Source organism: Hylobates moloch, unplaced genomic scaffold (genome assembly GCF_009828535.3).
Source record: "Hylobates moloch isolate HMO894 unplaced genomic scaffold, HMol_V3 SCAFFOLD_13, whole genome shotgun sequence".
Taxonomy (NCBI): domain Eukaryota; kingdom Metazoa; phylum Chordata; class Mammalia; order Primates; family Hylobatidae; genus Hylobates; species Hylobates moloch.
The window spans coordinates 103,921,412-103,949,325 of record NW_026652288.1 but is presented as its reverse complement, the minus strand read 5'-3'; the positions used below and the strand labels follow the sequence as shown (position 1 = coordinate 103,949,325).

The window sequence follows — 27,914 nt, the reverse complement described above, 5'->3', positions numbered from 1 at the left end:
TACTTTTTTATAGCTAAAGGTCTGGGTGACAGTGGCCTTGAGGACCTGTCATGAGCAAAATCCTGAGGCAGGAATAGGGACAGGCCTTGGAGCTTCTCCCGAGGAGGGCCAGCGCTGCCCTTGGTCCTGGTGAGCAGCTGTGCGCTTGCGGGGGTGGGGCAGTGGGCGGGCGCCTTTCCCGTCTGCTTATGTGTGTTCAGAGCTGTCAGACCTATGGTCCTGGTCACGTCTGCAGTGGCACGGGGTGCTCCAGCCACCGCCATCTGGTGCTCTTATCCAGACAGGGCCACATCACGCTCTGGAGAGGGCTGGAAAGGGCCTCAGCGGCTGGCCTCAGATGCTGACCCTTATCTGTTTGTTTGCTTCTTTCCAAGGGCTACAGAGCCAGGAAGAGGAGCATAGAAAGAAAAAGGAACAGGAAATTGTTCAAAAGAAGTTCATGAAATGAGAAAAGCAGCAGGAAATAGCTTGGGAATCGGGGAGGCTGCAGCCGAAGGAACTGTGTCTTGAGGACCAGGCAGGCCAGAGGGATAAATCATCCAGACCTTTGTGGCTCCTTCCTTCTGGGCCCTCATGAGTTGGGTCCCCAGGATGGAAGGGACCTTTCCTGTAACTGAGGGACTGAGTGTGCCACTCACCGCCCCTGGCGTCAGTGCAGAGATGGGGATCTGGAGTTAGAAATGACTGTGCATAAGCCGGACCACCCCAGGCCTGCTACGCAGCTGCCTCCCTCCCTGCCCCTCTTGTTTGCTCCCCTCCTTCCATGATGGGTCAGGGGTGCTCTGCCAGGACCCCACTGCGTGGGGCTGCTCAGAGATGCTTCTGTCCCTCACCAGGCGCTCCGTCACTCAGCCTCACCCTGGCCCCACTCTGCCTGCAGTGTGGAGTCCTGGCCTGGAGCCTGCCTGTGTTGGGGGAGACAGTGGGAGGGAGAGGAGGAAGCAAAGGCCCGAGGAAGCACGGGGAGGCGTCCTCAGGGGTCCACGCACCAGTCATGGCTTGGGCGACGCAGGGCAGGTTTCCTGGCTCAACACCACACTTAGGAAATCCTTTGTTAATTGTGACTCGTTTTTAAATTTGTACCACATCTCTACGGCTGTAAGTGAAATCTGGAAAATCACCTTTTTTGTGCTTTTCTCACGGGCAGGATGGAATTGAGTTCCCAGTTAGAAACTGCTTACCTCTCGGTGTGGGCTGTCTGCCTCCGGTTTGCTTCTGGTTTTGGGGTTTTCCTGTTGGAATTGACGAGTGGACTTACAAGCTGACGGTGTCCACTCTGGGCCAGTGTCTCCTCAGCGTTCCTCCTCCCCGCACGCAGGCCTCTTCAGCTGACTGATTCTTTGGCCAGTGTTCAAGTTGAGTGTAAATAGGACGTGACTGAAAACCAGTTCTTGAGCTTCCATATCCTTTTCTGGTCAGAGTATTGAACACTGAAGTTTTTAGTGGAGATAAGGGAGTTGTTGAATTGGGTCAGAGCGTTTTGGGGCTGGAAAAACTCTGAGGTACGATCCTGAGTTCTTTTTTTTCTTTTTCTTTTTTTTTTTTTTTTTAGGGGGTTTCTCTCTTTGTCCCCCCGGGTGGGGGGCGTTGGGCGGTTTTCGGCTCACTGCAACCTTTGACTCCCTGGTTCAAGCGATTCTCCTGCCTCAGCCTTCTGAGTGGCTGGAATTACAGGCATGTGCCACCACGCCCAGCTAATTTTTGTATTTTTAGTAGAGACGGGGTTTCACCATGTTGCCCAAGATGGTCTTGATCTCCTGACCTTGTGATCCGCCCGCCTCGGCCTCCCAAAGTGCTGGGATTACAGGCGTGAGCCACCGTGCCCGGCCCTATCATGAGTTCTTGAATCTCCTCCATGGCCTCCCTGGAGTGTGGGGTTGTCCAGTGGAAACTACGTGAAGGCCCAGGGACAGGGAGCTGCCACCCTCAGAGCAGCCTCTTCCATCTTCAGACATATTTTAGAAAACTCTTTCTAATGTTTTCCAAAACCTGCTTTTATCTCTTGATGCTTCAACTCTCGACCTTAATGAAGAAGCCTATTTCCCTTCTTTTACAAATTCAGAGAGAGCCTTCCATCAGGGGAAACAGTCCCGGCTTCCCCGTGTGCTCCCCGGCAGAAATATTTCTAGGTTCTCCGCTCTCCAGATACCTGCTTCTGAATGCACAGCGGTTGGTCTCTGCTCCCCTCAAATACAGGGCCCAGGTGTGAAGACCGTGCTTCAGAGCTGGGCACCGGGAGCGAGGCAGACACAAACCGGAGTGCAGAGTACACGGCTGTTCCCAGCTCCCCGCGTGAAACCAGGGAGCCATGCCTCTGCTGATGGAGCCGCGCCAAGTGCTTATTTGATGGCCGCGTCCTGCTGGAGACACTGAGTTTGCAGTGGCACCAAATCCTCTGTGTGTGCCCTTTGTTGTGGCCACTCCACATTTCCAGGATGGTCTCCACCCAGAATTTGATTTGAACGTCGAGACCACATAATAGGGTTTTCTGGAGAGAGCGGGGCCGGTTTCTCAAGCTGGTCTGAAAATGAAAGAGAGGGAAGAGAAGGGAGAAAGGAGACTGGTCTGGGGATTGTATGGTGATTAGGGGTTAGGTTTGGGTGAGGGTTCCGTGTGGGCAGGGGCTTACATGGTTTGAACCTTCTGCTGCAGCCAAATGGGAGAGCATCCAGACTTTCTTATCAGCTTGCCCAGATGTGGGGCAGAAGGGGAAGAGCGAGGGATGGGGCTTAAAAAAAAAGCTGTCAGCAGTTAAAGAGCAAAAAATGGAGTCAGACTGTCATACCTCCTTTTCATTTATTTTCTATCAAGATAAAATTTTTACATACAATGAAATGCACAGGTCTTAAGTGTGTAGTTCAGTTAGTTTTGACAAACTTATATACCCTTGTAACTGATACCCCAGTCAACAAAGGCAACATTTCCATCCTTTTTTTTTTTTTTAAAGAGACAGAGCCTCGCTCTGTCACTCAGGCTGGAGTGCAGTGGCATGAACATAGCTCACTGTAACTTCCAACTCCTGGACTCAAGCAATTCCCCTACTTCAGCCTCCTGAGTAGCTGGGACTACAGGCGCATGCCTAGCTAATTTTTTTATTTTTTATTTTTTTATTTTTGTAGAGATGAGATCTTGCTGTGTTGCCCAGGCTGGTTTTCAAACACCTGCACTCAGCGATCGTCCTCCCTCGGCCTCCCAAGGTGCTGGAATTATCACTGTGAGCCACCGTACCTGGCCATCTCCCCATTTTTGAGTCTACTGCTAAGGCGGGTCTCATGGCCATGAACTTGTGTGGTTGGCTGGCATGATGCCACTGCAGGGCTTTCATGTTCAGCCCAAATTTGAGTTGGTGCATTGATCCTACCCCACCAGGTTGTGTCAGAGACTGATTCCTCTGCCCTTCCTCTTTGCCATTCTATGTCTTTGTTTCATACTCTTGGCAAGCCTAGTAAGTATCTTTATCTTCTAGTAAGTCCTTGATGAAAATATTCAAGATTCAAGACAGAATCTTGAATTCATTCGAGGTCATCTTGAAATTCAGGTCCTTCTTCAGATCCTGTTCTAGAGACCAGGGATAAACGGGCAAGATACAGTCCATACCTCTGTGGGCCTCACTGTCTAGGACGCATCACAGATGCACAAATGCCTAAATATAACATTGTGTGCATGCCGTAGAACTGTGTGAGTTAGTACTGTGAGGGAGCAAGTAATTCTGCATGGACAGCCTCGGAAGCCCACAGGAGGCTGAGGAGTTCGGCAGAAGGGCTCCTGTAGAAGCCTGAGGGGGGGACGCAGTCTTTATGAGCAGGATCCTTCCGTTTCCCTGGAGTAACCCCTGGCTGGTAGTGCTGATGTGAGGGCCCAGCGAGGAGGGCGGCATATGGTCCCCGACATGCTGGAGGGGGGATGTCGGCAGCGGCAGCAGGCCGGGGAGTTAGTTCCTAGGCGGGGGCTTGAGAGTTTCTTGCTGGTTCCGAGGAGTCGGCCTTGTCCTACCTCTCAGATCACCTTTCCAGCAGACCCTGTGGGCCTGTGCTCTGTGAGGTAAGGAGGGTTACCATGGGAACTGTGACTTTCGCATCTTCTTACTGAGCTTTTCATATTGTCATTTCCAACCCCAAACATCTGCCTTTTGCGTGTTTAGAGTCCTTAGGTAAGTGTAAGGGAGTGCCAGCTGTGGTGTGGGATACAGATTACTGTCTTGCTTCCTCCAGCTCTCCAGCCTCATCAACATCAATGTATCTCCAAACATGAGGAACTGGAGAAGCTAGGGAGCTTAATGAACACGATAAATTAATCAAATTATACCAGTGTGTCAGAGGGGTGGAACGTACTGATGGCACACAAGCAAGGATTGTTGTGTTTGAAACTGAAGACAGAATATTCAAGATCTGCTTCTTATCTCATTTCATACAAGTTCTTCTTAGATCTTGGGGGAGAAGGGTGATCACAGAGGATCAGAATTACTGGGAGAGGATTTAAACATTCTACACACCCGTCCTCTGCCCAGGATTATAATATGCATGCCAGGGCAGGGGAGCGTCACCTCTTCCCCCTTTCAGGTCATTACTGGAGTGTGGTCCTATTGTTAAAATTACAGCTTGGATGACATGGTGAAACTCTGTCTCTACAAAAAATACAGAAATTAGCTGGGCATGGTGGTGCACACCTGTAGTCCCAGCTACTTGGGAGGCTGAGGTGGGAGGATCATCTGAGCCCAGGAGATGGAGGTTGCAGTGACCTGACATCATGCCATTGCACTCCAGCTTGGGCGATAGAGTGAGACCCTGTCTCAAAAGAAAAAAAAATTGTGTCATATCTTTTAGGTGTGTGGGCAGAACAAAGATTGTGTCTACTCACCTTATCAATGTCTTGACTTAAGCTGCTACCTATAGGCTGATGACTTCTGTGTTAGTAAGGCTAGACTAAGCTGGGCTGTAATAACAAACATGACTGAAATCTCTGTGACTTCATACATAATTTTTTTTTTCCCCACACAAACACTCTGGATGCACTGGCTCTCTAGGACATCTTCCTTTTAAGCAGTGACTCAGGAATCAAGGCCACTTCCATCCTGTAACGACGCCATCTGGAGCATGTGGCTTCCAGGGGAGCAGTGGCTGAGGTCCTGCAGTGGCTTCTCACTGCTACAGTCCAGAGTCGCACGCAGCACTTCTGCTCACAGTCCATCAGCCAGGAGCTAGTCATGTGGCCACCTCGCTGCAAGGATCCAGGAAGGCAGAGTGTGGGTGAGCACTAGTGATGTCTTACTACCGTGTCCACTTGAGACCTGCTTCTGAAACACCCAGACCCATATCCTAACTACCCCTAGGAATCTCCATCTGAACAGCCCATGGGTGCAGCAAAGTCAACACGCAACACAGAACTCATTGTCTTCCTCTCCCTAATTGTGCCCTTTCCGAATCTTGGCTAATGACAGGTTGCCTGAGCCAGAAACAAAGGAATAGTCTTAGACTTCCCTTCTGTCCGCATTCCCCCAGTTCCATCTCACACATGTCTCCTGAGAGCTCCTGCCCTCTGCTCCTGTCCGCCGGGCTGGTGCTCAGCCAGTACATGCTGCGTGGCCCTCCTGACTGTAGAAGAGTCTCTCTTGTTATGGGGAGAGGACTTCTCTGTCTTCCAAGGACTTAGGCCACTGTCTGTCACTGTCTTCTGAGGACTTAGGCTGAGCATTACTGCTTGTGTATACTTCCCTGACCGCTCTGCCCTGGCAGAATTTGATGCTCAGCAACTGTGGCTCTGAGGGCACAGCCCCGATTGCTCTGGGGTAGAGCTTTTTCATAGTTGATCTACGTTTCTTAAATGGGGAAGCTCTTTACCAAGTGAACTTGGTTCTGAGAGTCTTGTATTTCCTCCTTTTAAAAAATAATAGGAATATTTCCTCCTTTTAAAAAATTGTTGTTGAATATGCCAGGCACTGTGCTAGGGGACAATCCAAGCCCTCATGGAGCTTACAGTCTTATGAGAGAGGCCAACCATAGATAAGTAAACAAACAGGTGTACAACTGTGGCTGGGCACGGTGGCACACTCATGTAGACCCAGCTACTCAGGAGGCCAAGGAGGGAGGATCGCTTGGGTCCAGTCCGAGACCAGCTCGGGCAACATAGTGGGACCCAATCTCTATGAAAAGAAGAAGGAGAAGGAGAAGAGGAAGGGAAAGGGGACGAGGAGGAGGCAGCCAAGGGGAGGAGGAGAAGGAGGAAGAGGAAGAAGAGAAAGGGAAGGGAGGGAGGGAGGAAGGAAAGAAAGGAGGGAGGGAAAGGGGAAGGAAAGGAAATAGCTAGGCATGGTGGCATGCTCCTGTAGGTCTCAGCTACTCAGGAGGCTGAGGCAGGAGGATCACTTGAGCCCAGGAGTTCAGGACCAGTCTGGGCAACATAATGAGACTCTGTCTTTTAAAAAAAATTAAAATTAACCGGGTGTAGTGGTGTGCACCTGTGGTCTCGGCTGTTCACGAGGCTGAGGTGGGAGGATCGCTTGAGCCTGGGAAGTCAAGGCTGCAGTGAGCTGTGATTGTGCCACTGCACTCCAGCCTGGGTGACCAAGGGAGACCCTATCTCGGAAAAAAAAAAAGGTGTAATTGCCAACTGTGGGAAGTCCTAAGAAGAAAAAGAATGGACTGCTGTGAGGAAGAGAGCCCGTGGGGTTCCTCATCCCAGGATCCACTCTTCTGCCTCCTCTGCAGAGGAAAAGTGAAAGCCTCGTTTTCTTTTGAGGGTATAGGGTCTCTAGACAAAGATGGGGTGGCGTGTGGAAGGTTTCCTGATTGCCAGTAGCAAGGCTGGCACGATATGAAGCTGACAAATGAAATGATCTACAGCCCTCATTAAAAAAAAAAGTCACCAGAGAAGTGTCTTCCTGGCCTGGGGTCCTCCTCCTGCCCTGGGCTTCTTCTCCATCCTCTGACTGAGGGACTCTGAGTTTGTCACTCTGCTCCTGCAACCCGAGGGAGCCAGAGGCTGTTCTCACCAGTGCCTACTGACACAGCCCCTAGTCTTGTGACCTGGGGAAGTCCCCAGCAGTGACATCTCCGCACTTCCCATCAGGGAAATGAGGTCATTGCCACTGAAGGCCCATAGGAGGGACTCCCTGGTGGGAGCTGGGTGCTCTCCTGGACAGCGAGCAGGTGCGGGGTGGCCTGAGACGCAAAGCTCCTCCTGCTTTCTAAAGGGACGTTCGCTTTATCCACGATGCCTTTCAGTAGGATTCCCCCAAGCCCATACTTTACCCCGAGTCGGTGGACTGCTGTGGTGGGGAGGGTGGAGGAAGGGAATTTGGAAAAGTAGGAAGCTCACTGGCCATTTGAAAACAACCAGAAAGGAAAATGAAAGGTCTTTAAAATGATGCTTTTAATCATTGGGAACATACGATTCAGTGAATAAAAAGAGAGTTTCATGCCCGTTTTTAGGTGCATAGCAAGCCTGCGCTGGGAGCCGCCCAGTCTTATATGAACCAGAATGGTACTTAGTGTCGAGCACCTCCTAGGTAATAGCACAGAGGAGAATGAGGCCAGGAGCAGAACCAGACCATAATGGCCAGGCAGATGCTGGGGGAGGAGACGCTGCATCTTTCCCTGAGCCTTCCTGGTATTTTCTTTCGTTGAGGAGTAGCAGCCACACTCTCTGTCTTTGGACCCCAGCCTCACAAAAGTTAGCCAGTGGACCTAAAATGCAGGGGAGATGCAGTTCCCTAGTGGGAGAGCTCTATGACATCTCTCAGGGTGAGCATCTCCACTGTTGGGAGCACCGTCTAGAGAGCCAGAGCTCCTGATGGACTCGCAAGACGTGTACCAGGACGCCAGCATCAAGGTAGAGGCATGGAGAGGTGCCAAGTCTTCAAAGTAGGGGTGTCGATCAGCCCCAGGGGGCTGCCAAACCACTCCTCTCTAATGCCTAAAGCCCCTCACCCGATCAGGTGTGTCCACCTAGCTCTCTACCCACGGCTTTAAGCTTTAATACCTTTCTTCGTCACTCACCCATGCTCCGCCTCCACTAGTTCTCCTTCCCCCCTTTTAACAGAAGTGTGCGAAATGCATTCCTTGATTTTTCACTAGTGACTCTCTTTCCCCAAATCTTTGCATTTCTGTTTCCCCACAGTTCAAGTTTCAGCTCAAATGTTGCCTTTTGAAAAGCCCTTTCCTATCTGATTCTAGTAGCTCTCGCAATGTCACATTCTCCCCCAATCACCCTATTTTATTTTCTCCTTAACACTTACTGCCATCTGAGGCCATCTTGTCTAGTCTGTAAGTTACAGGAGCAGGACCCATGCCTGTCTTTCCCCTGCTTTATCTGCAGTGGCTAGAGCAGTGCCTGGTACACAGCAGGGGTGTAATAAAATATTTGTCAAATGATTGAAAGAATGCAAAGTTGTTAGTCATGAACGAGGAAGGCATCCGTGTCTTAGAACTTTGCAGTGTGTTGTTGCTGGCTACAGGTACTGTTGATGGGACACTCACTCAGAGGTTCCGGCTTGGTACTTTCCCTGGCCCCGGAGAGAACCTGGGACCGTGCTCACGTTCAGCAGTGCCCAGCTGGTAACTTCTTGGGGCAGTGTTTTTCCTCCTATGCGAAACACTTCGAGCAGCATCTGGTTTCTGTTTTTATTCCAGCATGGCAAGCCTCTCGTTAGGTGCAGGAGGAAACTTTGGTGTAGTTCCAGGTTTTTTTTTGGAAAGCAGAAGGGCTCTGTCTTGGAGTAGAAAATCCCAGATCACCTGGGCTAGAAGTGCTTTTGATCAATTTTGTTTATATTAAAGGAATTAAAGTTACCAACCATCATGATGGTACTTAAGATATGAATGAAAGTAAAAGTGTTTTAAAAAGAAAACAAAACTCAAACTGGCTCCCCTGGAAAAGGAACATCCCTTTTCCTTTTGGTACGTGTTCAGCGTTTCTGTGACCACACAATTAACGCCTGGCTTTATAACTGAAATCACTTGGGAATTCTTTTAAGATTGTTCAAATCTTCCATCACTGACAGTTACCAAACTCTGTACCTGGATGTTTATCACTTAACTATTAATGACTCCAATACAGTCACAAATAACTGTTGTATGAATTGCACAGAGGTGACCTCATCTCTTGATATTGGACTAGAATATTCAGAAAGCAAATTTGCCCTGACCTGGCATTCTGGGAACCAGACCATGAACACAGACCTGTGGGGAAGCAACCTGTTTTGGAAGAGGAGAGAAAGGGCAGGGCATGGCGTCTCTGCCTCATCAGAGCAGTGCACGCTTTTTGTTTGTTTGTTTTTTGACATCCATGGAGATCGGGAAACTGCAGGTTTAAGGTTACAATCGAGACACCAATAATCCGGATACCATCCTGCCTGGATAAGGTTAAAATGTCTTATGTTTCCATAGGAATGCCAACATTTTTCGTTCTTGCAGGTGTGTAGGAAATTAAACCCCAAGAAAGGCCAAGTCAGATTTCTTAATCCACCCCAAGTGATGACATTTGAAGTTTGGTTTTATGGTTGGAAAGTGACCGGGTAAAAATAGCACTGACTGACTCAACAAATACGCCATCTCGGGCTCCGAGAGCCACTGATGTGTGTGGACGCTGGTAACAGACCCCAGGGCTTGGCCATTCAGAACCCGCCCTCCTTTGGGAAGCGTAGGGCTGCCAGGAGAACTTAGGCTTGCCTTTGGCATCTCCTGCCCAGGTGCCCAGCTCTTTCCATGCTCAGTTCCCAAAGCGTGTGGTCCAGGCTCACCCTGTGCCTTTGCTGGCTGTTGACTCAGAGGGAAGACGCTTGGCTGCTTTTGCTGTTGGGTTTGGATGGTCCGTATCATTTTAGGCAGTAGCAAGTTCGTCACCTCCCACCTCATTGTCTGCAGTGAGGTTTACACAGTCATTTAAATCTGACAGGAAGGGAATTGCTTTGCCTCAGTTTACCTCCCTGGACACAGAGGGTTGCCTGAACTTTCCCATTCGTGAGCTCGTGCCCTCACCTATTTCTGAGGCTGCTCTTTCATAGCTGGGTTACTTTTTTTTTTTTGGTAAAGATGGAGTTTCACTACATTGCCCAGGCTGGACTCAAAGTCCTGTGCTCAAGGGATCCTCCTGCCTTGGCCTCGCGAAGTGCCAGGATTACAGGTGACAGTCACTGCTCTGGCTTAGTGGGTTCCTTTAGGCCTGGAGCTCTGAGAATACAAATTGGCCTCTGGGAAAGGCTCAGTCTCCGGAGGCTTGAGGATTTTTCTAAGCTGCTCAGATACTCAGAGCACCTGCTCTTTCCAAGATGTACTTGGCAAGAAGAGATGGGGAAATGCAGCATAAATGCAGCTAGATGAATGACAGGAAATGAAGCCAGGTGAGATGAACTCTCAGCTTATTGTTTGATTTTTTTTTGAAAAATGCATTTAGAAGCCCAGTAAACCATCTTGTGGTGAAGCAGGAAGAATGCAGAAGCTTCGGAATGGACTTGGCTTCGGAAGAAGGTTGTATAAATAGGTACCTCTGTTGACCTTGAGAAGGAATCCTAAAGAAAGTTAAGGTCATGGTAAATGCCTTAAATCTCATACACATTGACTAAAAGATGGGTGTTTTCTGTGAGGTAGTTAATTAATTTCTTTTAAAATATTTTCAAAAGCAATATATGTCCATTTTGGAAACATGAAAAATACTTTAAAAATAATTGCACACTTATTCCCGTGGTATTTTGTATATTTTCTTCTAGTTTCATATGTGTGTGTATATACACATATATATAAATATATACATTAACGGCCAGGCATGGTGGCTCACGCCTGTAATTCCAGCACTTTGGGAGGCCAAGGCTGGTGAATCACCTGAGATCGGGAGTTCGAGACCAGCCTGACCAACATGGAGAAACACTGTCTCTACTAAAAAATACAAAATTAGCCGGGCATGATGGTGCATGCCTGTAATCCCAGCTATTTGGAAGGCTGAGGCAGGAGAATCGCTTGAACCTGGGAGGCAGAGGTTGCGGTGAGCTGAGATCATGCCATTGCACTCCAGCCTGGTCAACCAGAGCGAAACTCCATCTAAAAAAAAAAAAAAGATATATATATATATATATATACATATATATACACACACACACACACACACATTAATATACATTTGACACACCAATACTCCTGCATAGAACATATATTATGATATTATATAATTATAATTTCAAATGTTTATCCCTGTGATTACCAAAGTGTGTGTGTGTTTGTATATAGTAGAAAACTAGGAAAAGTATAAGGAAGAAATTTAAAATACAGTTTGCTCCTTTACTTATGGTGGGGGCTATAGCCCAATAAACCTACTGTAAATAAAAAATATCCTAAGTTGAGAATACATTTAATGCCTTGATAAACCCATCCTAAAGTTGAAACAATTGTTAAGTGGAACCGCATTGTGGCGGGGACCATCTATATCTGTATCCCACTGTGGGATGAGGGTACGTGGCAGCTGGTCTCCAAAGCTGACCCCTAAGGGACACACCTCCTGGTATGCACACCTTTGTGTTGGTCCCTCTCCCTGAATCTGGGCTGGCACTGTGGCTTGTTTTGACAAATGGGATGTAGTGGAAGTGACGCTGAGTGACTTCCAAGGCTGGGTCACAAGAGGTCCTGCCGTTTCAGCCCGGGTCTCCTGGAACACTCACCTTGGCAGACTTTCTCTTGGACTCCGGCTGCCATGCTGGGATGGAGCCTGAGCATCAGGGAGAGCCCACATGAGCTCACTCAGGCTGACAGCCCTGCTGAGTGCATTGCCGCGGCCAGCAGGGACTACTGGCAACCTGTGTAGCCATCGCAGTCAGCCAGGCAGGCTGAGCCTTTAGAGGCCTCCAGCCCAGCTACCATCTTACTGCATTCACCCAAAAGACCCCCACAATCAGAACAACCCTGCTAAGCCTAGCGGACCCACGGAACTGTCAGGGATAGTAATACACTGTTGTTTTAAGCCACTAGGTTTTGGAGTGATTTGTTTCCCAGAAGTAGGTAACTGCACAGGGAGTGGGTGGAATCAGAGGTAAGCCCTGTTTAAAGGGACCACATTGAGGCAAAAGAGCTCAGACTTTGTGATGGGGGTGGGGGCTAACTTGCATTCCTGCTGTGTCACTCACTGGCCGTGTGACCCTAGGCAGGTTATTACAGGCCACCATGGACCTGAATTTTCAACACTTGCGAAATGGAAAGTGGGGGCCTTTCCAGTATTCCAGGGGCTGGCACACAGTAGGTACTAAGGAAAGGTTGGTTTCCATATGGTGATATTGAATGATCATGAGGAATGTTGCAGAAGAAGGGAGCTCTCAGTAGTAAGGCAGGTCCCAGCACCTCCCAGTCTCTGGTTCTCCTTCCATAGGCAGGGCCCTCTCTCAGCAGGGCCTGCCCATGCTTGCTGGGTGACTGGGGAGCAGGGCTGCTGCCCTCAGGACCAGGGTAGGATGGAAGCAGCTGCAGCAGTGGCAGCAGAGGATATTTAGTGAAAAACTCTCCAGTATTTGCATTTTGAGGCTAGGAAAGATACTATTTATTTCTGAACCTTCACATTTAGCATAGTGCTTGGCACACACTAGGGATTTTGTGGCCGGCTTAGCTGGGCATGGGTGAGAACAACGCAGTAGAGTATATCTCCTGTGTCTGATGATATATTTGTGCTGTTCTGAGAAAAACAAGGTATGAGTGAGGGGCAAAGACCATTTCTGTTCAGAATCACAGGATGGTAGGGCTGGGAGGGGTCTCAGACCACATTCATTTCAAACCCCTCATCCTTACAGTCTGGGACAGCTGGTGATGGCTTGCTCATGGTTGGACGCAGTGCCATAGCCAGGCCTGTGAGCCACGGCTCTATCCCAGGGCCCTACCTATTCACGCTTGCCGAAAATCTCTCAGTTCACATTTTGTGAAATAATGGAGAGCCCATGTCAACAGTTGTTTAAAAAAACAAATAGAGGAAAGAAAAGGTGTTCTGGTGCTGCCTGTGGTGTGCAGTTATTGTTTCTTCATCGAGTAAGAGTGGACAGTGACCCCGTAGCCTGGAGATTTTTCCAAGAGGGTCATTGCTGCCTCAAGTACTTGGATGATGGGCCCAAAGCTCCAGCCCCAGCAGCTCTGACACTTCTGCCTTGTCCAGTTCCCCTGCCTGAGGCACCACGGAGCCTTCTGGTATTTGCATTTTGGGGAATACTGGAAGGGCAGAATATGCTTGGCACAACCTACCATAAGTGGGTGATCCCAGGAAGCTCTCCTTGGCTGAGCATGGATGAGGTCAGCACAGTGGAGTAGAATGCCAGCTAATAAATGTAGAAGGAGTGAAGGCATTGGAAAGTCACCTTTTGGCAATCGACATAGTTTTATATATATATATATATATATATATATATATTTGAGATGGAGTTTCACTCTTGTCACCCAAGCTGGAGTGCAGTGGTGTGATCTTGGCTCACTGCAACCTCCGCCTCTTGGGTTCAAGTGGTTCTCCTGCCTCAGCCTCCCGAGTAGCTGGGATTACAGATGCACACCACCATGCCCGGCTAATTTTTGTATTTTTAGTAGAGATGGGGTTTCACCATGCTGGCCAGGCTGGCCTCGAACTTCTAACTTCAGGTGATCCACCCACCTCGGCCTCCCAAAGTGTTGGGATTACAGGCATGAGTCACTGCGCCCCGCTCAACATAGTAATAATTTATTTAGACAAGAATCATCAACGGAGGCTAAAACAAACAGGTAAACATTTGTTAGGAAATGGGATATTGTCAGAGTCTTAAAGTATTGCCCCACAAAATGTTGTCGTTACAAAGAGAAAAATAGTAGCTTGACTGCGATCAAAGTTAACGTCACAGTGATAGGACACACTGGCACCATGTGCCTGCCGACATGGCACCGCAAGAACGCAGCATTGCTTCTGTGGCTTTCCTGACAAAGATGCACAGTCTGCGTCTAGTCAGGAGGAAACATCAGGCAAACCTAGATTGAAGGACTTTTACTAGATAATTGGCCCATGGCTGGGCGTGGTGGCTCACGCCTGTAATCCCAGCACTTTGGGAGGCCGAGGTGGGTGGATCACAAAGTCAAGAGATGAAGATGAGCCTGGCCAACATGGTGAAACCCTGTCTCTACTAAAAATGCAAAAATTAGCCAGGCGTGGTGGGCACCTGTAATCCCAGCTACTCGGGAGGCTGAGGCAGGAGAATCACTTGAACCCAGGAGGTGGAGGTTACAGTGAGCTGAGATCATGCCATTGTACTCCAGCCTGGTGAAAGAGTGAGACTCCATCTCAAAATCAATAAATGAATTAAAAAATGGCCCATATTCCCCAAATTGTCCTAAGTCCTGGAAGACGAGGAATCATTTCAGATAGAACACGTGGGACAACTACATGCAATCCAGGGCCAGGAACTGTGTTTTTGTCTTTGGACAACTGACACATTTTGAATGGGGCTGGGGATGGAATAGTATCGGGGTGTTACTGCTGGTGTCCGGACTTTGATGTTGTACTGTTGTTCTGAAAGAGAGTGTCCTTGTTTCTTGGGAAGTGCATGCTGAAATATTTATGGGTTAAAACCTTGTTTTCTCTTTCGTTTTTTGCACTCAGCTGCAGTTCTGTCAGTTTGGTGCATTGTATTTTATGTCTTTAATTAAAATTAAAATAACTCAAATGTTATTTAATTAGAAGAAAAACTAATGAATTAAATGAAATTAAAATTTAATTAAAATGGGAAAATAGATTAATTAGTGCTGAAGTGCAGTTAGGTAAACAGAATCTTTGCAATGATGGAGTCCGCTGTGGGAAGTGACTAAGGGGGTTTCTTGGTGGTGAAATGTGTGGGGATTTCTGCTCCATGGGAAGGGGAGGGTCTGTATTTCCAATGAAAATTGGAGCCTGGATTCTCAGCACAGGGGCCAGTCCTGGACTTCCCCGCCTTCCTGTGTCATTCTTATCAGACTCATAACAGGAGGGGCTCCTCTCAACCTCAGTAAACAGAGATGAAAGCAATGAAACTTCACCTGTCAGGGAGGAGGCAGCTAGAGAATGGGGACAGTAAGCCCTGTGTGTGAGGGTTCAGTGAGGCAAAATATGTAAAGTGTGTAGCCCAGTACCTGAGATATAGGGACTTAATTATCTCCTAGATGGTGATAGATCGTCCATCTTTTTTAGAAGGTGTAGTATCAACAGCACTAACATAACATGACATTTTGTTAGGATTCCTGGCTCAGGAGACGGGAAAGCTGAAGAGCCATTTGACCATTGGCTAGTCAGTTTGCAAACTGTCACAGGGTGAAAGATGTTTGCTACTGAAAAGATTAAGGCCATATTTTTTCCTCCTGCTAGAAAAGGTCAGAGAGGTATTTCCGGATTCATAAAGTGGAGAAACGTTTTTCTTTGCTGTGATGTGAGTTTCTAGCACAAGGGATGATGTGGGCCCATTCTTTCCGCACCCCTCCATGGTCCCAGGGAGAAGTCCGGCACTGTGGCTGGGGATGGGCGTCTTCCCCCTCGGTGAGAAGCCGGCTGTTCTCTGCCTGGTCCCAATCATTTGCCCTTCCTGGGAGAGGATCTCAGGAGTTTGCGCCTCTCTTGGTTGTTAGTGCTTCCGCTGTACTTGGCTGGAGGAGGCTGAGGAAACCCTGTAGCCTGCGACCCTGTAGAGGATGGTAGGAGGCTGGAGAGCACCACCTGGAGAAGGATGAGTCTGCTGGGGGAGAGGAACTGAGACAGCGTAACTCCAGGAAAGAGTGGTGGATTCATTGTTCACAATGGGGAGAACTGCTGTCAGCAGACGGAGACCTTCATGTTAGAGACACGAAAGAGGTAGCCAAGGTGCTAGAACTTGAACACAAAATGTTTTCATGTTTACACAGGAAGGCAGGGAAGTCCAGGACTGGCCCCTGTGCTGACAGTCCAGGCTCCAATTTTCAATGGAAATACAGACTCTCCCCTTCCCATGGAGCAGAAGTCCCCATACATTTCACCACCAAGAAACCCGCTTAGTCACTTCCCATAATGGACTCCATCATTGCAAAGATTCTGTTTACCAAACTGCACTTAAGCACTAATTTGTGTTTGCTTAGGCACTGTAGTCAAGGACCCACAGATAAGCGTCCACGTCCATCATGAAATGTGTTTTCAGTGTCAGAATGGAACAAGGTCATAGTCACACAAGAGGTTGGCCATCAGAAACAACTTCAGGAGGTGTCAACCATCTTGGTATGGTATGGGTACCGCAAGGTGAGGCATCCTGCTCACAGAACTCCCTGGGCATTGCAGAAATAGTTGTGGGGTTGTGATCCTACTCTGAGGGTCTGTATTGCTGGGATCTGGCCATCTCTGGCCTGGTCTTCCTTGCTAATGACCATGCCTGGATTCCAAGGGACCCAGTGGGACACAAATGCAGGGAAGCAAAGCAGGGAACAAAGAGGGAACAAAATGTGAGGCAGGGGATGGAGGACAGTAGTCCTTCAGGATGGCAGCTCGGGGCTGGCAGGCACGGATCTTGTTGATAGACCAACTGGGGACAGCTGAGGGCTGAACAAAGGTTTGGAGGGGGAGCAAGCAAGAGTCCATGCAGAAACACAGCAGCGGCTCTACTGCAGCAAGGAGGCTCCATGAACAGGGAAAGGGGATCTGGATGTGGGGCCAATGACATGGACTTAGTTCCCATCTTGCCACTAGTGACCATGTGACCGTAGCAACACCTAATCTCTTTGGGCCTCTATTTCTTGATCTGTAAAGTGGGTATAGTTCCTTCTTGCCTTCTGTGGAAGTACTGCTAGTTCCTGCTCTATATCAGTTCTCTCCTTTTTTATTTACAACTGCATCCCATTTATTTGGGGGTAACCTTGTGCCCATGAAAGAATGCATTTCACCGCTTTCATTGTAGCTAAGTATGGCCATATGACTAAATTTTGTCCAGTGAGATATGAGAAGAAATGTTAAAGACTTCCAGGAAGGATGCTTAAAGAGTCTGCCTCAGTGCAGGAAGCAAGGTCAGGGTGTCTTTTCTCTTTGGTCCTTTCAGTTGCCTGGAATGCAGCCAAGTTGGCTGGAGCCCCAGCAGCCCCCGTCTTGCACCATGAGGTACCTTGAGGATGGAAATGAGATCTAGGATAGCAAAGGAGAAAAGCAGAAGCCGTCTGGGTCTTTGATAACTTCCTGGAGCAGCCATGCCCTCCGTGGATGTGGCTTAGTTATGCTCTTCTGTGTGTTGAAACTGTTGCTACTAGAGGTGTTCTATGATATGCAGTTAAACCCAATCCACATGGATGCACCTGCCCCCTAGGGTTGCTGTAAGGATTAAACAAGTTAAAGTATGGGAAGGAGTTTTATGGGCTGGGAATGTACTTTGAACATTGCAACATGCCATAGAAATATAAGGAATTAGTCCTATCATTGTCATTGCCATATGAATCAATGGAAGGGGCAAGGCTGCAGTGGACAGGCCCTGACAGGGTGCAGGGCCAAGGGCAGGAGCAGGTGTCAGGGGACAGTGTGGGGATGAGGAGCTGCAGGCAGCAGGATGGAACCTTTGTTAGTTTACTAATTTTAGACTGAATCCATAAGGTGGCATGGGCTCAAATGCCACTCAAGAGGGAGACAGTGGTTGGAAGGTGAGATTAGAAACAAGAGCCCATAATTCTGATAAAGAATCTCAAAATGGAGAATGTGAAAAGTTGAACTGTGACAGTTTGGGCAACCAGTGGTATCTGTATCATTATTTTCAGAAAACACCTGATAATTCTATCCAAAAAGGATTGCTTTCTACAGCTTCCCTCCCAGCGGTCTCTGAAAAAAAAGCCTGTTGGTGAAGAAGAAAGACCAAGCATCATCAGTCTAACTGTTGTGAACAGAGTCCAGATGTGTTCCTGCCTCAAATAGGAAAGAATTTAAGCTTTTGGAGAAAAAAAAAAAAAACCAGCTTATAGCAGACACTAGAGAGATGTAAACTGTGGAAAGGCCAGCACATCCTTACCATAGAAATGGAAGATTTTCAGATCTCAAATTCCATTTCCCCTGTGTATTGAACTACATCAATCTGTGCACGAGCTGTCACTTCATATTGGCAATAGAAGCGAGAGGGAAATTTACATTGGCTGTTATATGTGCTGTCTTATATAAGTCCCCCAAATTTTTCAGCCAAGTTCAAAATAAATTGTCTTATCCTAAAGGATATGATTTATACCTCTTCGGAGAAGGTGCTAAGGATGAGAAAGGAGACTCATGTTACACTGTTGCTGAAGCAAAAACTGTGTCTTCTCATGGTAATTTGTTCGGTCCACAAAACAGGAGCTGGGCGTTATAAACGATGCCATGGCTGAGCCATAGCTGACACTCAGTTTTTCATGCTTCATTTTGAGAGGGGGCGAGTAAGTCTAGAAGAAAGTTTGTTGTACAGCGAATATATAAAACTGGCTGTGGTTATTCATTTCAACTTCCTGGACCCAAAACCTTTTACCAGAGCTGCTAACAGGCTGCATAAATCACTGTGTGAACTCTGTTTCCTTTCTGCCCCCGACCATCCGAGGAGGGGCAGGATGCTAACGTGGAAAACATAGATTAGCTCAGTGAGAGTCAGGGCCTTCCTGTCTGAGCAGAGCCTGCAAAGCTGAGCGCTGGCCGTATCCTGGCTGCCCGGGAGCCCGGAAGGCAGGGCAGCATGGGCGATGAAGAGCAGGCACCAGGCTGTCGACCCCAACAGACTTGGGGTTTCGAGCCCTACCATGACCAGCTGCATGATCTTGGATTATTATACTTCTCCATTTCCTCATTTGTCAAATGGAATTTTTTTTTTTTTTTTTTTTGAGACAGGGCCTCACTCTGTCACCCAGTCACCCAGTCACCCAGGCTGGAGTGCAGTGGTGCGAACACAGCTCACTGCAGCCTCAGATTCCCGAGCTCAAGTGATCCTCCTGCCTCAGTCATCCAAAGTGCTGGGATTACAGGCATCAGCCACTGCACTCAGCCACATAGAAATAATATTAATCTCGGGGCTGGGCATGGTGGCTCACGCCTGTAATCCCAGCACTTTCGGAGGCTGAGGCGGGTGGATCACCTGAGTTCAGGAGTTCGAGACCAGCCTGGCCAACATGGTGAAACCCCGTCTCTACTAAAGATATAAAAATTAGTCGGGCGTGGTGGCGTGCCTCAGGAGGCTGAGGCAGGAGAATTGCTTGAACCCGGGAGGCGTAGGTTGCAGTGAGCCAAGATTGCGCCATTGCCCTCCAGCCAGGGTGACAGAGTGAGACTCCCTCTCAAAAAAAAAAAAAAAAATATATATATATATATATATATATATATCTCATAGAGTGTTTAGATGTTTCAGTGAGTATAATGCATTGATACAAGTTGGCTGTTGTCATTAAAAGCTTCCTTTCAACTTTTGTGGCATAAAACCCTTTCTTCCAGAAGTTTCTCTATTGGTCTTTGTCAATGAAAGGGAATCCCAATAGTCTTCACGCTTCTTGGGGATGAGGGTCTTGCGGGAGGTGGTCGTGGTTGGGGGTTCTGTCCATGAAGTCCCAGCCACTGCACAGAGATGATCTGGGGTTGTCTGCTGTCTTCACCCTTGATGTGGAAGCGTTTCTGGCTCATAAAGATAAGAGGACTTTAAAAGGGACTTCAGAGATGTCTGAAGCCTTTTCTCAGAAACGTGTCGTGGCTCAAGCAAACTATCGAGTGAGGCGAATCTGTAATTGCTGTCCACCCTGAGCCTTTTTTGCTGAGTTGTCTTAAACAAATTACTGAAACTCTCTGAGCATCAGGTTCCTCATCTGCAACTGGAAGATACTCTCAACCACCTCGAGGAGGCATGATGGAGGTTCATGGGCTGAGTCAGCATGCAAAGCCTTCTCAGGGCCTGGCACACAGACATGCCTTCCCTGCTCCTAGAGGGTGAACATTTGTCTGGTCAGGCTGGAGGAGCCCCTAGAATCTGTGGCCAAGGCCTAGGACCCTTGGCATGCTCCCTTTCTTCCTTTGTAGCCCCTATTCCTATAGTGAGCCAGCTGCCCTGTGGCTGGGCCTTGTACTAGGAAGGAAATGGAGAAGAGCGCTTTGACAGAGAAACATCCAGCTCAGAAGCGACCCAAGTTTCTGTTGGATGTGAGATCCACCACCGCCAATTCCAACTGCACATCCCCTTGGGGACACGGCCTGGGTCTGTGCGTTGCAGGGCAGACCCTCTATGACATGCTCAGACCCTCCAGTGCGAAAAGCCAGCCTGGTCTGGCTGGTGGAGCACAGGGGGACCGTGCCTGTCCTGTGGGCCTCAAAACAACTCCTCTGGGGTCAGGATCCTCTCACTGTTAGGGGAAGTCTCCACCCCTTTCAGTTGCCCTTTGGCTCCCGCAGGCCAGAGGTGCTACTGAACAGCAATTTAAAAACACCAGAGTGTGATGAGGCAGGTGGCATATTGCTGTAATATTTCAAAGTGGACAATGGGAAAATTAGCTCCCTTTCCAGGCAGCTGCTTCCAGGTCCTCAGCCTCAGGACGCTGGAGTCACATAGCTTAATGCTGTCATCATTTCCCCTTCTCCTTAAACCCTCTCCCAGTTAGTGGAATTTGGGGTGACGCTCTGCGGTGAAAGCCCTCTAATGTGTTATAAATATTTATCTCTGCAAATCTCTGAAGCCATTTCAAAGCAGAAAGACAGGGGGCGCTTGCGTGGTTCACCTGCCCCTCCCTGAAGGCCTGTTGTGTTGCCCAGGGCAGTAGGTGCTGTGCTTACCTGAGCATGTCTTTTCTTTGCATCATTTCTTCATCTATTTTGTTGCGTGTTGCTTTTTGTGTGTTAAGATGTGTCTGCCAAGAATTGTTTCTGGGGATAGGAGAAGGGAAAGGAGAGGACAGAAGGCTCACTTTTTTTTTTCTCCTGGATTTTTTTTTCCTTTTGTTTATTTTTGGGTGTCATTAATTACTCACTCTGGGTTGCAATTCTGCCCATGGTCAGATGACATGCTTGTGGCTGGTTTAATTGGATGCTGATGATGAGTTGAGTTGGCCCAAGCCATGTCCTAGGAGGGAAATGGAGAAGAGCGCTTTGACAGAGAAACATCCAGCTCAGAAGCGACCCAAGTTTCTGTTGGATGTGAGATCCACCACCGCCAATTCCAACCGCACATCCCCCTGGGAATGAAAATCTCCCAGCTGGTACTGGGGCCGTGCATGTGGCCCTCTGTGGTGTAATTGTACAGCGGTATTGGCCGCCAACCAGGCCTCAAACCCAGGCAGAAGGCGTAGGTGTTCTTAGCCCTGAAAATAGTCCCCTGGACAGCCAGGAACTCCTGAGGAGTGCTGCCAGGGCCGTGGCGGCAATGATGGTGACAGGGTCTTGGAGGTCTTAAAAGCTACACCTTTAGCTTATACTCACTCGTCTTCATGCTGATATTTTCATGGGATGAGTTGCAGATACTCCACAGCTGGTTGTGTTGGGTGCCTGGTTAGTCCTGTGCACACCGTTTGGTCCATTACATGATGCTTTCTGCTCTCTAGGAGTTTATGGCCTGTGTTGGGAGTGGGTTGGAGGTGACGGGGCTAATAAACACAAGAGCATTAGCTAGGGAGTCAGTAGACCTGGGTTCTGAGATCAGCTTTGCCACCTAGCTTGAGTGTAATGCCTGACAAGTCTCTCTTCTTGGCCCTCAGCTTCCTCATCTGTAAAATGGGTAGAGTGGCCTCAGTTATAACCAGGCTTTTCAGATCTGCCATGCCATTCTTTTTGTTGTGTTTTCTCAAGATTTGGACATGGTGGACATTCAGGCAACCTTGGGTGCTGGCCATTCTTGTGAGTCTTGTAGCTGTCTAGTCTTCCTTTTTCTCAGACATTCTGCCTCATGATTCATAGGTTTCATGTCTTCCTGGCTTTGGGGGCAGTTATCTCGTTCATTTATTCCTTACATTTCGGTGGTCCTACTGCTATCATTTCAGCTATCCTCCAACCAGCATCTTCTCTGTGATGTCACTTCCATGGATCAGTCTCATTTTGTCCTCACAATGCCTTCAGCGTTCTGTGTAACCCTCTTGCCCCCACATATTTCCCACAGAGAGACAGCTACATCAAGGACCAGAGGCCAGAGGAACAGGCCCCTTTAGAAACCTCATCCTAATGAATTCCAGCATTCCTAGTAAGCATCTTTCTCTTCAACAGTGACATTTGCAACTTGGCATCTTATTTCATAATTACATAAAGGGGCTAACCTCCTGGACAGGTGCCTGCATGACAGTGCAGGCTGCACAGGGGCCTGTTGGCCTCTGGGAATTGAAGGGAGTGGCCTCCCATCTCAGTCGTTTTACATCGGTGTGAAGGGGTCACTTTGTGCTGGAGTTGCCCCCTGTCTCCTTCCTAGTCAGTGGACCTCACCTGGTGAAGTGTTACCAACTTTAAGCAAATCCTTCCTGGAAGGTGCTTTAGGAAGGAGAAGTTGTAAATAACATCGAAGCAGCTCAGATTCCGGTGTCTCAGGCCTACGTAGGACCTTTCCGGGTTTACTCCGAGCTGGTCCCTAAAGTGCAGGGGAAGTGCTCGGTTTACTGAAGGGTATATCAAGACAAGATTAAGATGCTCATCCAGAAGCATGTGATGGTCCTGAGCCCCGCCCTCCCAGCACATTCCCATTCTCAAGGAATGCCCTCTCTAGAAGGATGGTGAGACAGGTATGCAGGTGGGCATGACCACAGGCAGGCAGCCAGCCGTGGGGGGAGCACAGAGCAGGAAGCCATGACTCCTGCAGGGCCTATCTGGGGTGTTTAGACTGCTCCTTGCAGAATAAGTAGGGTTTAGATGGCCTTGAAAGATAGAGCGCCTGTAGCAGGTGGTGGGCTTTCGATGTGATGATTGACGGGCTGACTAAATGCATGGCCCTTCCTCCCATCAGGAGTTTCTTTAGTTACAGCAAAATTATCCCAAGTTCCTTAAATTGCTTTCCCATAAATTCTACATTTGGCCAGTGTGATGCTGTGCTCCAGAATTCTGTTCCTCAAGGTCTCTAGGATCCCTGTAACACTGTCCATAAGCTATTTCCCACACAAGGCACAGGAGAGCCTCCCCATTTTAGCAAATGGAACAGCTGAGGTGCAGAGAAATAAAATAACTTTCCCTGGATCACAGGGTCAATCAGCAGCAGAACTGGAAGTTGCACTCGTGTGTTCTGATTCCCAGGCCAGGTACCAGGAACTTGCTCTCGCCGCTTCATCATTGAACCCCATGCGCCCTCTCTTTGGACCTCCCACAGCTGCTCTTCCATTTCAGGCTTCAGCACTGGCCCCTCCCTGTGCTTTTTGCCACCCGCATGTCTCTCTTAAGGGCAGGGTTGTGGTCAGCCCGGTGTCCGGCACAACACCTAGGATCCTGGTCACGCTGGGCTGGGTGAAGGATGGGGGAATGACCTTCGCCATTGCCTTCCTCCTACACTTCTAGCCCGGAGGCATCTGGATGCAATGGAAGCAGGCAGCTCTTAGGTGCCAGGTGATTGTGACATTGAAGAATCTGGGCTCATCCTGTCTTTTAGGTAGTCGATTAAAAACACAGTGGTATCTGAGATCGTTCAGCCATTTCGCTCTGGTCAGCATCTTCACTTAACACATATCTGGGTTTGCAGAACGCACCGATAAAGGCTTGAGAGCATAATGTTTTTTACCTCTCTCTTGTGTGGGTCATTTACCACCTGTGCTCCAAAGAGGAAACACCTGGATGCTTTGAGGTTTTTTTGTTTTGTTTTGTTTTGTTTTGTTTTGTTTTGTTTTGTTTTGTTTTGTTTGTTTGTTTGTTTGAGACGGCGTCTTGCTCTGTTGCCCAGGCTGGAGTGCAGTGGCATGATCTCAGCTCACTGCAACCTCTGCCTCCTGGGTTCAAGCAATTCTCCTGCCTCAGCCTGCTGAGTAGCTGGAATTACAGGCACCTGCCACCACGCCTACCTAATTTTTGTATTTTTAGTAGAGACGGGGTTTCACGATGTTGGTCAGGCTGGTCTCAAACTCTTGACCTTGTGATCCACCCGCCTTGGCCTCCCAAAGTGCTGGGATTACAGGCGTGAGCCACCGTGCCCGGCCCACTTTGAGTTTTTTGTAGGGAAGTAGGGTGTCCACATAAGGTATCATCCAAATGAGATACTTTTGAGAGTGAAATGGTGCACGGTTAACAGTCACATCAGGACAGCAGGCCGACACTGGAGTGTGTGGTCACCTAGTTTTAAGCAAAATGGATGTCTGCAGTTGGAAGAAAAGACATGGGCAGTCGTTTGTGAAGAATGATAGTGTGGAGGGGTTGCTGGTAGATGAAAGGCCTTTTGTTCCAGCGGTAACTTCACATCATTCACTGACAACAATAAGAGTCCAGTGCCCTTTCCTCTGCCCTCCACTTCATTTTCTGCCCGTGGCCGAGCCTCCCAGGAGGTGTGCCTGTGTCTCATCATCCTCTTCTCTTTCCCGCAGACATCCTGCGGATCATTCAGCTGGACCTAGACCTGAAGTTTAAGACCAACATCCGGGAGTTGTTTGAGGAATTTGACAGTTTCCTGCCAGGCACCATCATCGGCATAGCCCAGGAGATGCAGCCAGTTTACAGGTGCGTCATGACTGCAGGGGGGCCGCCTCCACGACCCCTCCCCACCCTTCACCCGCTCTCTTCTGCCACCCATGGCAGATTGGGATTTACTGGCATCCAATCCTTCTGCACTTAGTATCTTGGGAACACATTTGTACTTATTGCTTACAGCTGATCGTATGGGCAGGTGGGTCTGTCCCAAGCCATAGGTGCTACCTCATTATTTTGCAGGAGTTTGTGGCCTTTTTCTTCTGAAAAGCCCAGTTGTTTTGGTTGTTGGATCTGGTTAAGCTCAGAATTTTAAAATCTTGGGCTTTGCCTTACAGAGGAAGATTTAACTTTCCTTCGAGTGACCAGCTGGGCTTTCTTGGCCTGTGAGTTACCAGTGACTCCCATTCTCTATTAGCAGAGTGGGTGGATTGGTGGCCTTGTAGGGAGGGAAGGTGGCACAACGTCGGAACACAGACTGGCATCAGTAGTCAGCACGACGAAGCACATTCCGCATGATGCTGCATTTGCTTGTCAAGCCTGTGTCGTGGAGAAACTCCAGGACCTGAGAACCATTCTTGAATATTCACTGTTGTGTTATTTGTAGTAGCCAAAACTGAAAATGACTTAAATGTGCTACTTAGCAGAATGGATAAATAAAACGCATTCATTCAATTGAGTGCTATACAGCAACAGCAAAAAAGGGAACGGCTCCATGCAATGAGAGCGAAACCAAACTGGAACCTTTAGGGCTGCACATGCGCAGGTGCGGAGAATGGGAAAGGAGAAGGGGGTGATGCTTCCCAAAGCCAGCATGGCAGGCGGTGGGGGGCGTGGGGGTGGGTTGGCTCTGGAGAGCTGCAAGGTCTCAGTTCCCCACTTGGGTGCTTAGCTTCGTGTTTGCACGCACTTTTTTTGTGTGTTCTTGTTCTACATGTTATAATTTAAAAAAAAAAAAGAAAGGGAAGGAAAGGAACAGCTGAAGTGGGTTCTGATTACAATAAACCAGGCCCGTGGCCCTGGGTCTGGAGAGTTTCATGTTGCTGGCTGTTTCTCCAGTGGGTATAGCACACCCAGAGCAGAGCTGCCGAGTTTGCTCGGAAAGGGCTGGGATTTCGCTGTCCCGCAGGCATGCCCCGCTCTTTGTTCTCAGTGCGCACTGTGATGCTGGCTCCCTGCGGACCTTCCTGGAGGGAGGCCCAGTCGTTGGAGAGCTGCAGAGTACAGGCAACTAGTGTGTCAAGAGCCTGTGTTTCCCCTCAGAGGGAGGGGGTGAAGAGACAGCTTCAGCTCGGTTGTGGCTATTTGCATGACCCAGATCACATAACAGGAAATTCCTGCAAGGCCCCTGAATGAGCTGATAATTCCTTGGGCCGTGTGGACTTTTCTCCCTTGTATAATCCTCTCACGTGTGGCCCCAGAGTCACTGGGTAGGCCTCTTCCTCTGAGGTCAGGGGTTGGCGACTTAAGAGGAGAGGGTTTGGGCAAACACCTGCCATCTTAACTGTAGAAGACTCTCCAGCTGCTTCCCTCCCCTTGATACCCGGAAGATCTTCTGCTGGGGTCCTTGGTCCAACAGAGGGAGGTGATAGTGTGCGCAGCAGTGAATACATGTGGGTCTGCAGCACCCTCACTTCCTACCTCCTCGGAAGAAAGAATTTGAGGGGCCTCGGGCAGAGTGAGAGACCAAGGCAAGTCTCAGAGCAGGAGTGAAAGTTTATTAAAATGCTTTAGACTGGAATGAAAGGAAATAAAGTACACTTGGGAGAAGGCCAGTGGGTGACTTGAGAGATCAAATGTGCTGTGTGACTTTTGACTTGGGGTTTCGTACACTGGTGTGGTTCTGGGGTTTGCGTTACTCCTGCCCCGGTTCTTCCCTGAAGGTGGCCTGCCAGCCCTTGGGAGGGAGCACTGTGTGTTTACTGAGGTCGTGTACACGCTCCCTGGAGAACTCAAATGAAGTAACACGTGGAAGTCTCTGTTGCGAGAGAGACCCTCATTAAAGAGCATTTCCCCTCCCTCCCTCTCTCCCTCCCTTAATCTTCACTCCTCTTTGTGTTTTCTTTACCAGATGGTTTGTTCCTCTGATTTATTCCCTGGTTTCTTCCCTTACCAGTCCAGCCTTCCTAGAGGAGGGTCCACCATTTTGCCTCCTAGTGCACATGCTTGAGCCCACGTGCCCAACTCGTGAGATCTTACCAGGAAGCTGCTGGTCATCAGTTTCAGGTTCTTTCTATCTACTGGGACCCTGCCCTTCCCTGGCACTGGCTGCATCCAATTATCATTTTAGAGAGACGGTTGACAACTGCCTGACCATCAGCTGATGGTCGCCCGACATTCCTGGTGGTGGTGGAGCCCTCTCCTGCCCTGCTCATGTCTGACTAGCTACCTGCTGTAACAACAGAGGGAACCTCAGAGTCCCAAGCCCTAGATACTAGTCCCAGCTCTGCCACGTTGGGGCCTTTGCTCCCCCACCTGAGAAGGAGAAGAGCTGAGCTCTAAGTCCCGCCTCCCTGGCTCTGGCATTGGGGGTCACAGCCCTTTGGACCCTCATTGTCCTCCCTCCGTCTGGAAGTTGCCTGTCTGGTGGCGAGCTCTTTAGGGATTGGGGAGAACTGATGTCATGGGGTGTTTAAACTGGGCTAAGTATTAAATGCAGCTACAGCTCCGATGCCTTCAAGGCCTGCTTTGGAATCGTCTCATGTAATGTAAGTGGAAACTTGGAATGGCGTGCTTACACAGGGTTGGCCAGAATTTGTGTTTTCTGTAGATCTAGGATTTTATAAACAGTGCAACTTAAAATCAGTTTAATCATCTGGACTTCCCGAAAGAAAGCTCTGAAAGATTTTAGATTCAAAATGAAACTGAGTTTTTCTAACCCTGAGCATCTTTAATTTTCATTATGTACGATGCTAACTGCGACCTCCGCTGCAGCGGAGTCTGAAGAATGCCGTTTGCAGGGCCTGGGCACTCAAAAATCAACAGAGACTTATACTCCTTACATGCTCCCTCCCTCCACCCCTCAGCTGAAATGTTTCTAGAGACCTTTAATAATGGAGTCTGCAGATGACAGCCCTGCACTGCCGTGTGCCCCGCTGGCTCTGGGAGTTGCCTTGTAACATTTGCAGTCTCATACTGGGGCTGGGAATGGCTTGGTAGTGGCTGGCCCACAAGGAATTAAGCATGTTTTTTGCCTTCTTCCCCAAGAAGACTGGGGACCTCTGGAGACCTGGGAGATCCAGCCTTAATTGTCTGCTGCTTTGGAGTGTTCAGCTGGCTGGGAGTGGGGTTAGGGTGGGGAGGCTGAGAGAAGGAAGAGGATGGGAATGGAAGGGGAGAGAGGAAGCAGGGACAGGGCAGCCGGCCTTTCTCTTGAGCAGGCGGTCTCAGCCCTTGGGCTTCGC

General features: G+C 48.9%; 1 protein-coding gene and 1 long non-coding RNA gene across 8 annotated transcripts in view; one reads left to right on the top strand and one right to left on the bottom strand.

Annotated features, from left to right (window-relative positions):
• The window catches only part of XXYLT1 (xyloside xylosyltransferase 1), a 192,206-nt gene that overhangs the window by 86,522 nt on the left and 77,770 nt on the right, over positions 1 to 27,914 (top strand). For 5 of the 6 annotated variants that reach the window (XR_009209421.1, XR_009209420.1, XR_009209419.1 and 2 more), the window contains exon 3: positions 24,411 to 24,543. Coding sequence is in view for 3 of the 6 variants with exons in the window: in XM_032171937.2 (XP_032027828.1) it covers positions 24,411 to 24,543 (133 nt within the window). In the remaining 3 variants the exon portion in view is untranslated. Of the gene's footprint in view, positions 1 to 22,041; positions 22,106 to 24,410; positions 24,544 to 27,914 lie in introns of those variants that run through there. The other variant, XM_058426850.1, reaches the window with a different exon arrangement.
• LOC131381018 (uncharacterized) lies at positions 19,451 to 21,907 on the bottom strand. Of its 2 annotated transcripts, none has more exons than XR_009209422.1 (4): positions 21,352 to 21,907; positions 20,904 to 20,995; positions 20,710 to 20,799; positions 19,451 to 19,563 (listed from the first exon to the last, which is right to left on the bottom strand). It is a non-coding gene; the product is annotated as an uncharacterized LOC131381018 (long non-coding RNA). The 2 variants fall into 2 exon arrangements; XR_009209423.1 differs by having other exon boundaries at positions 19,460 to 19,567.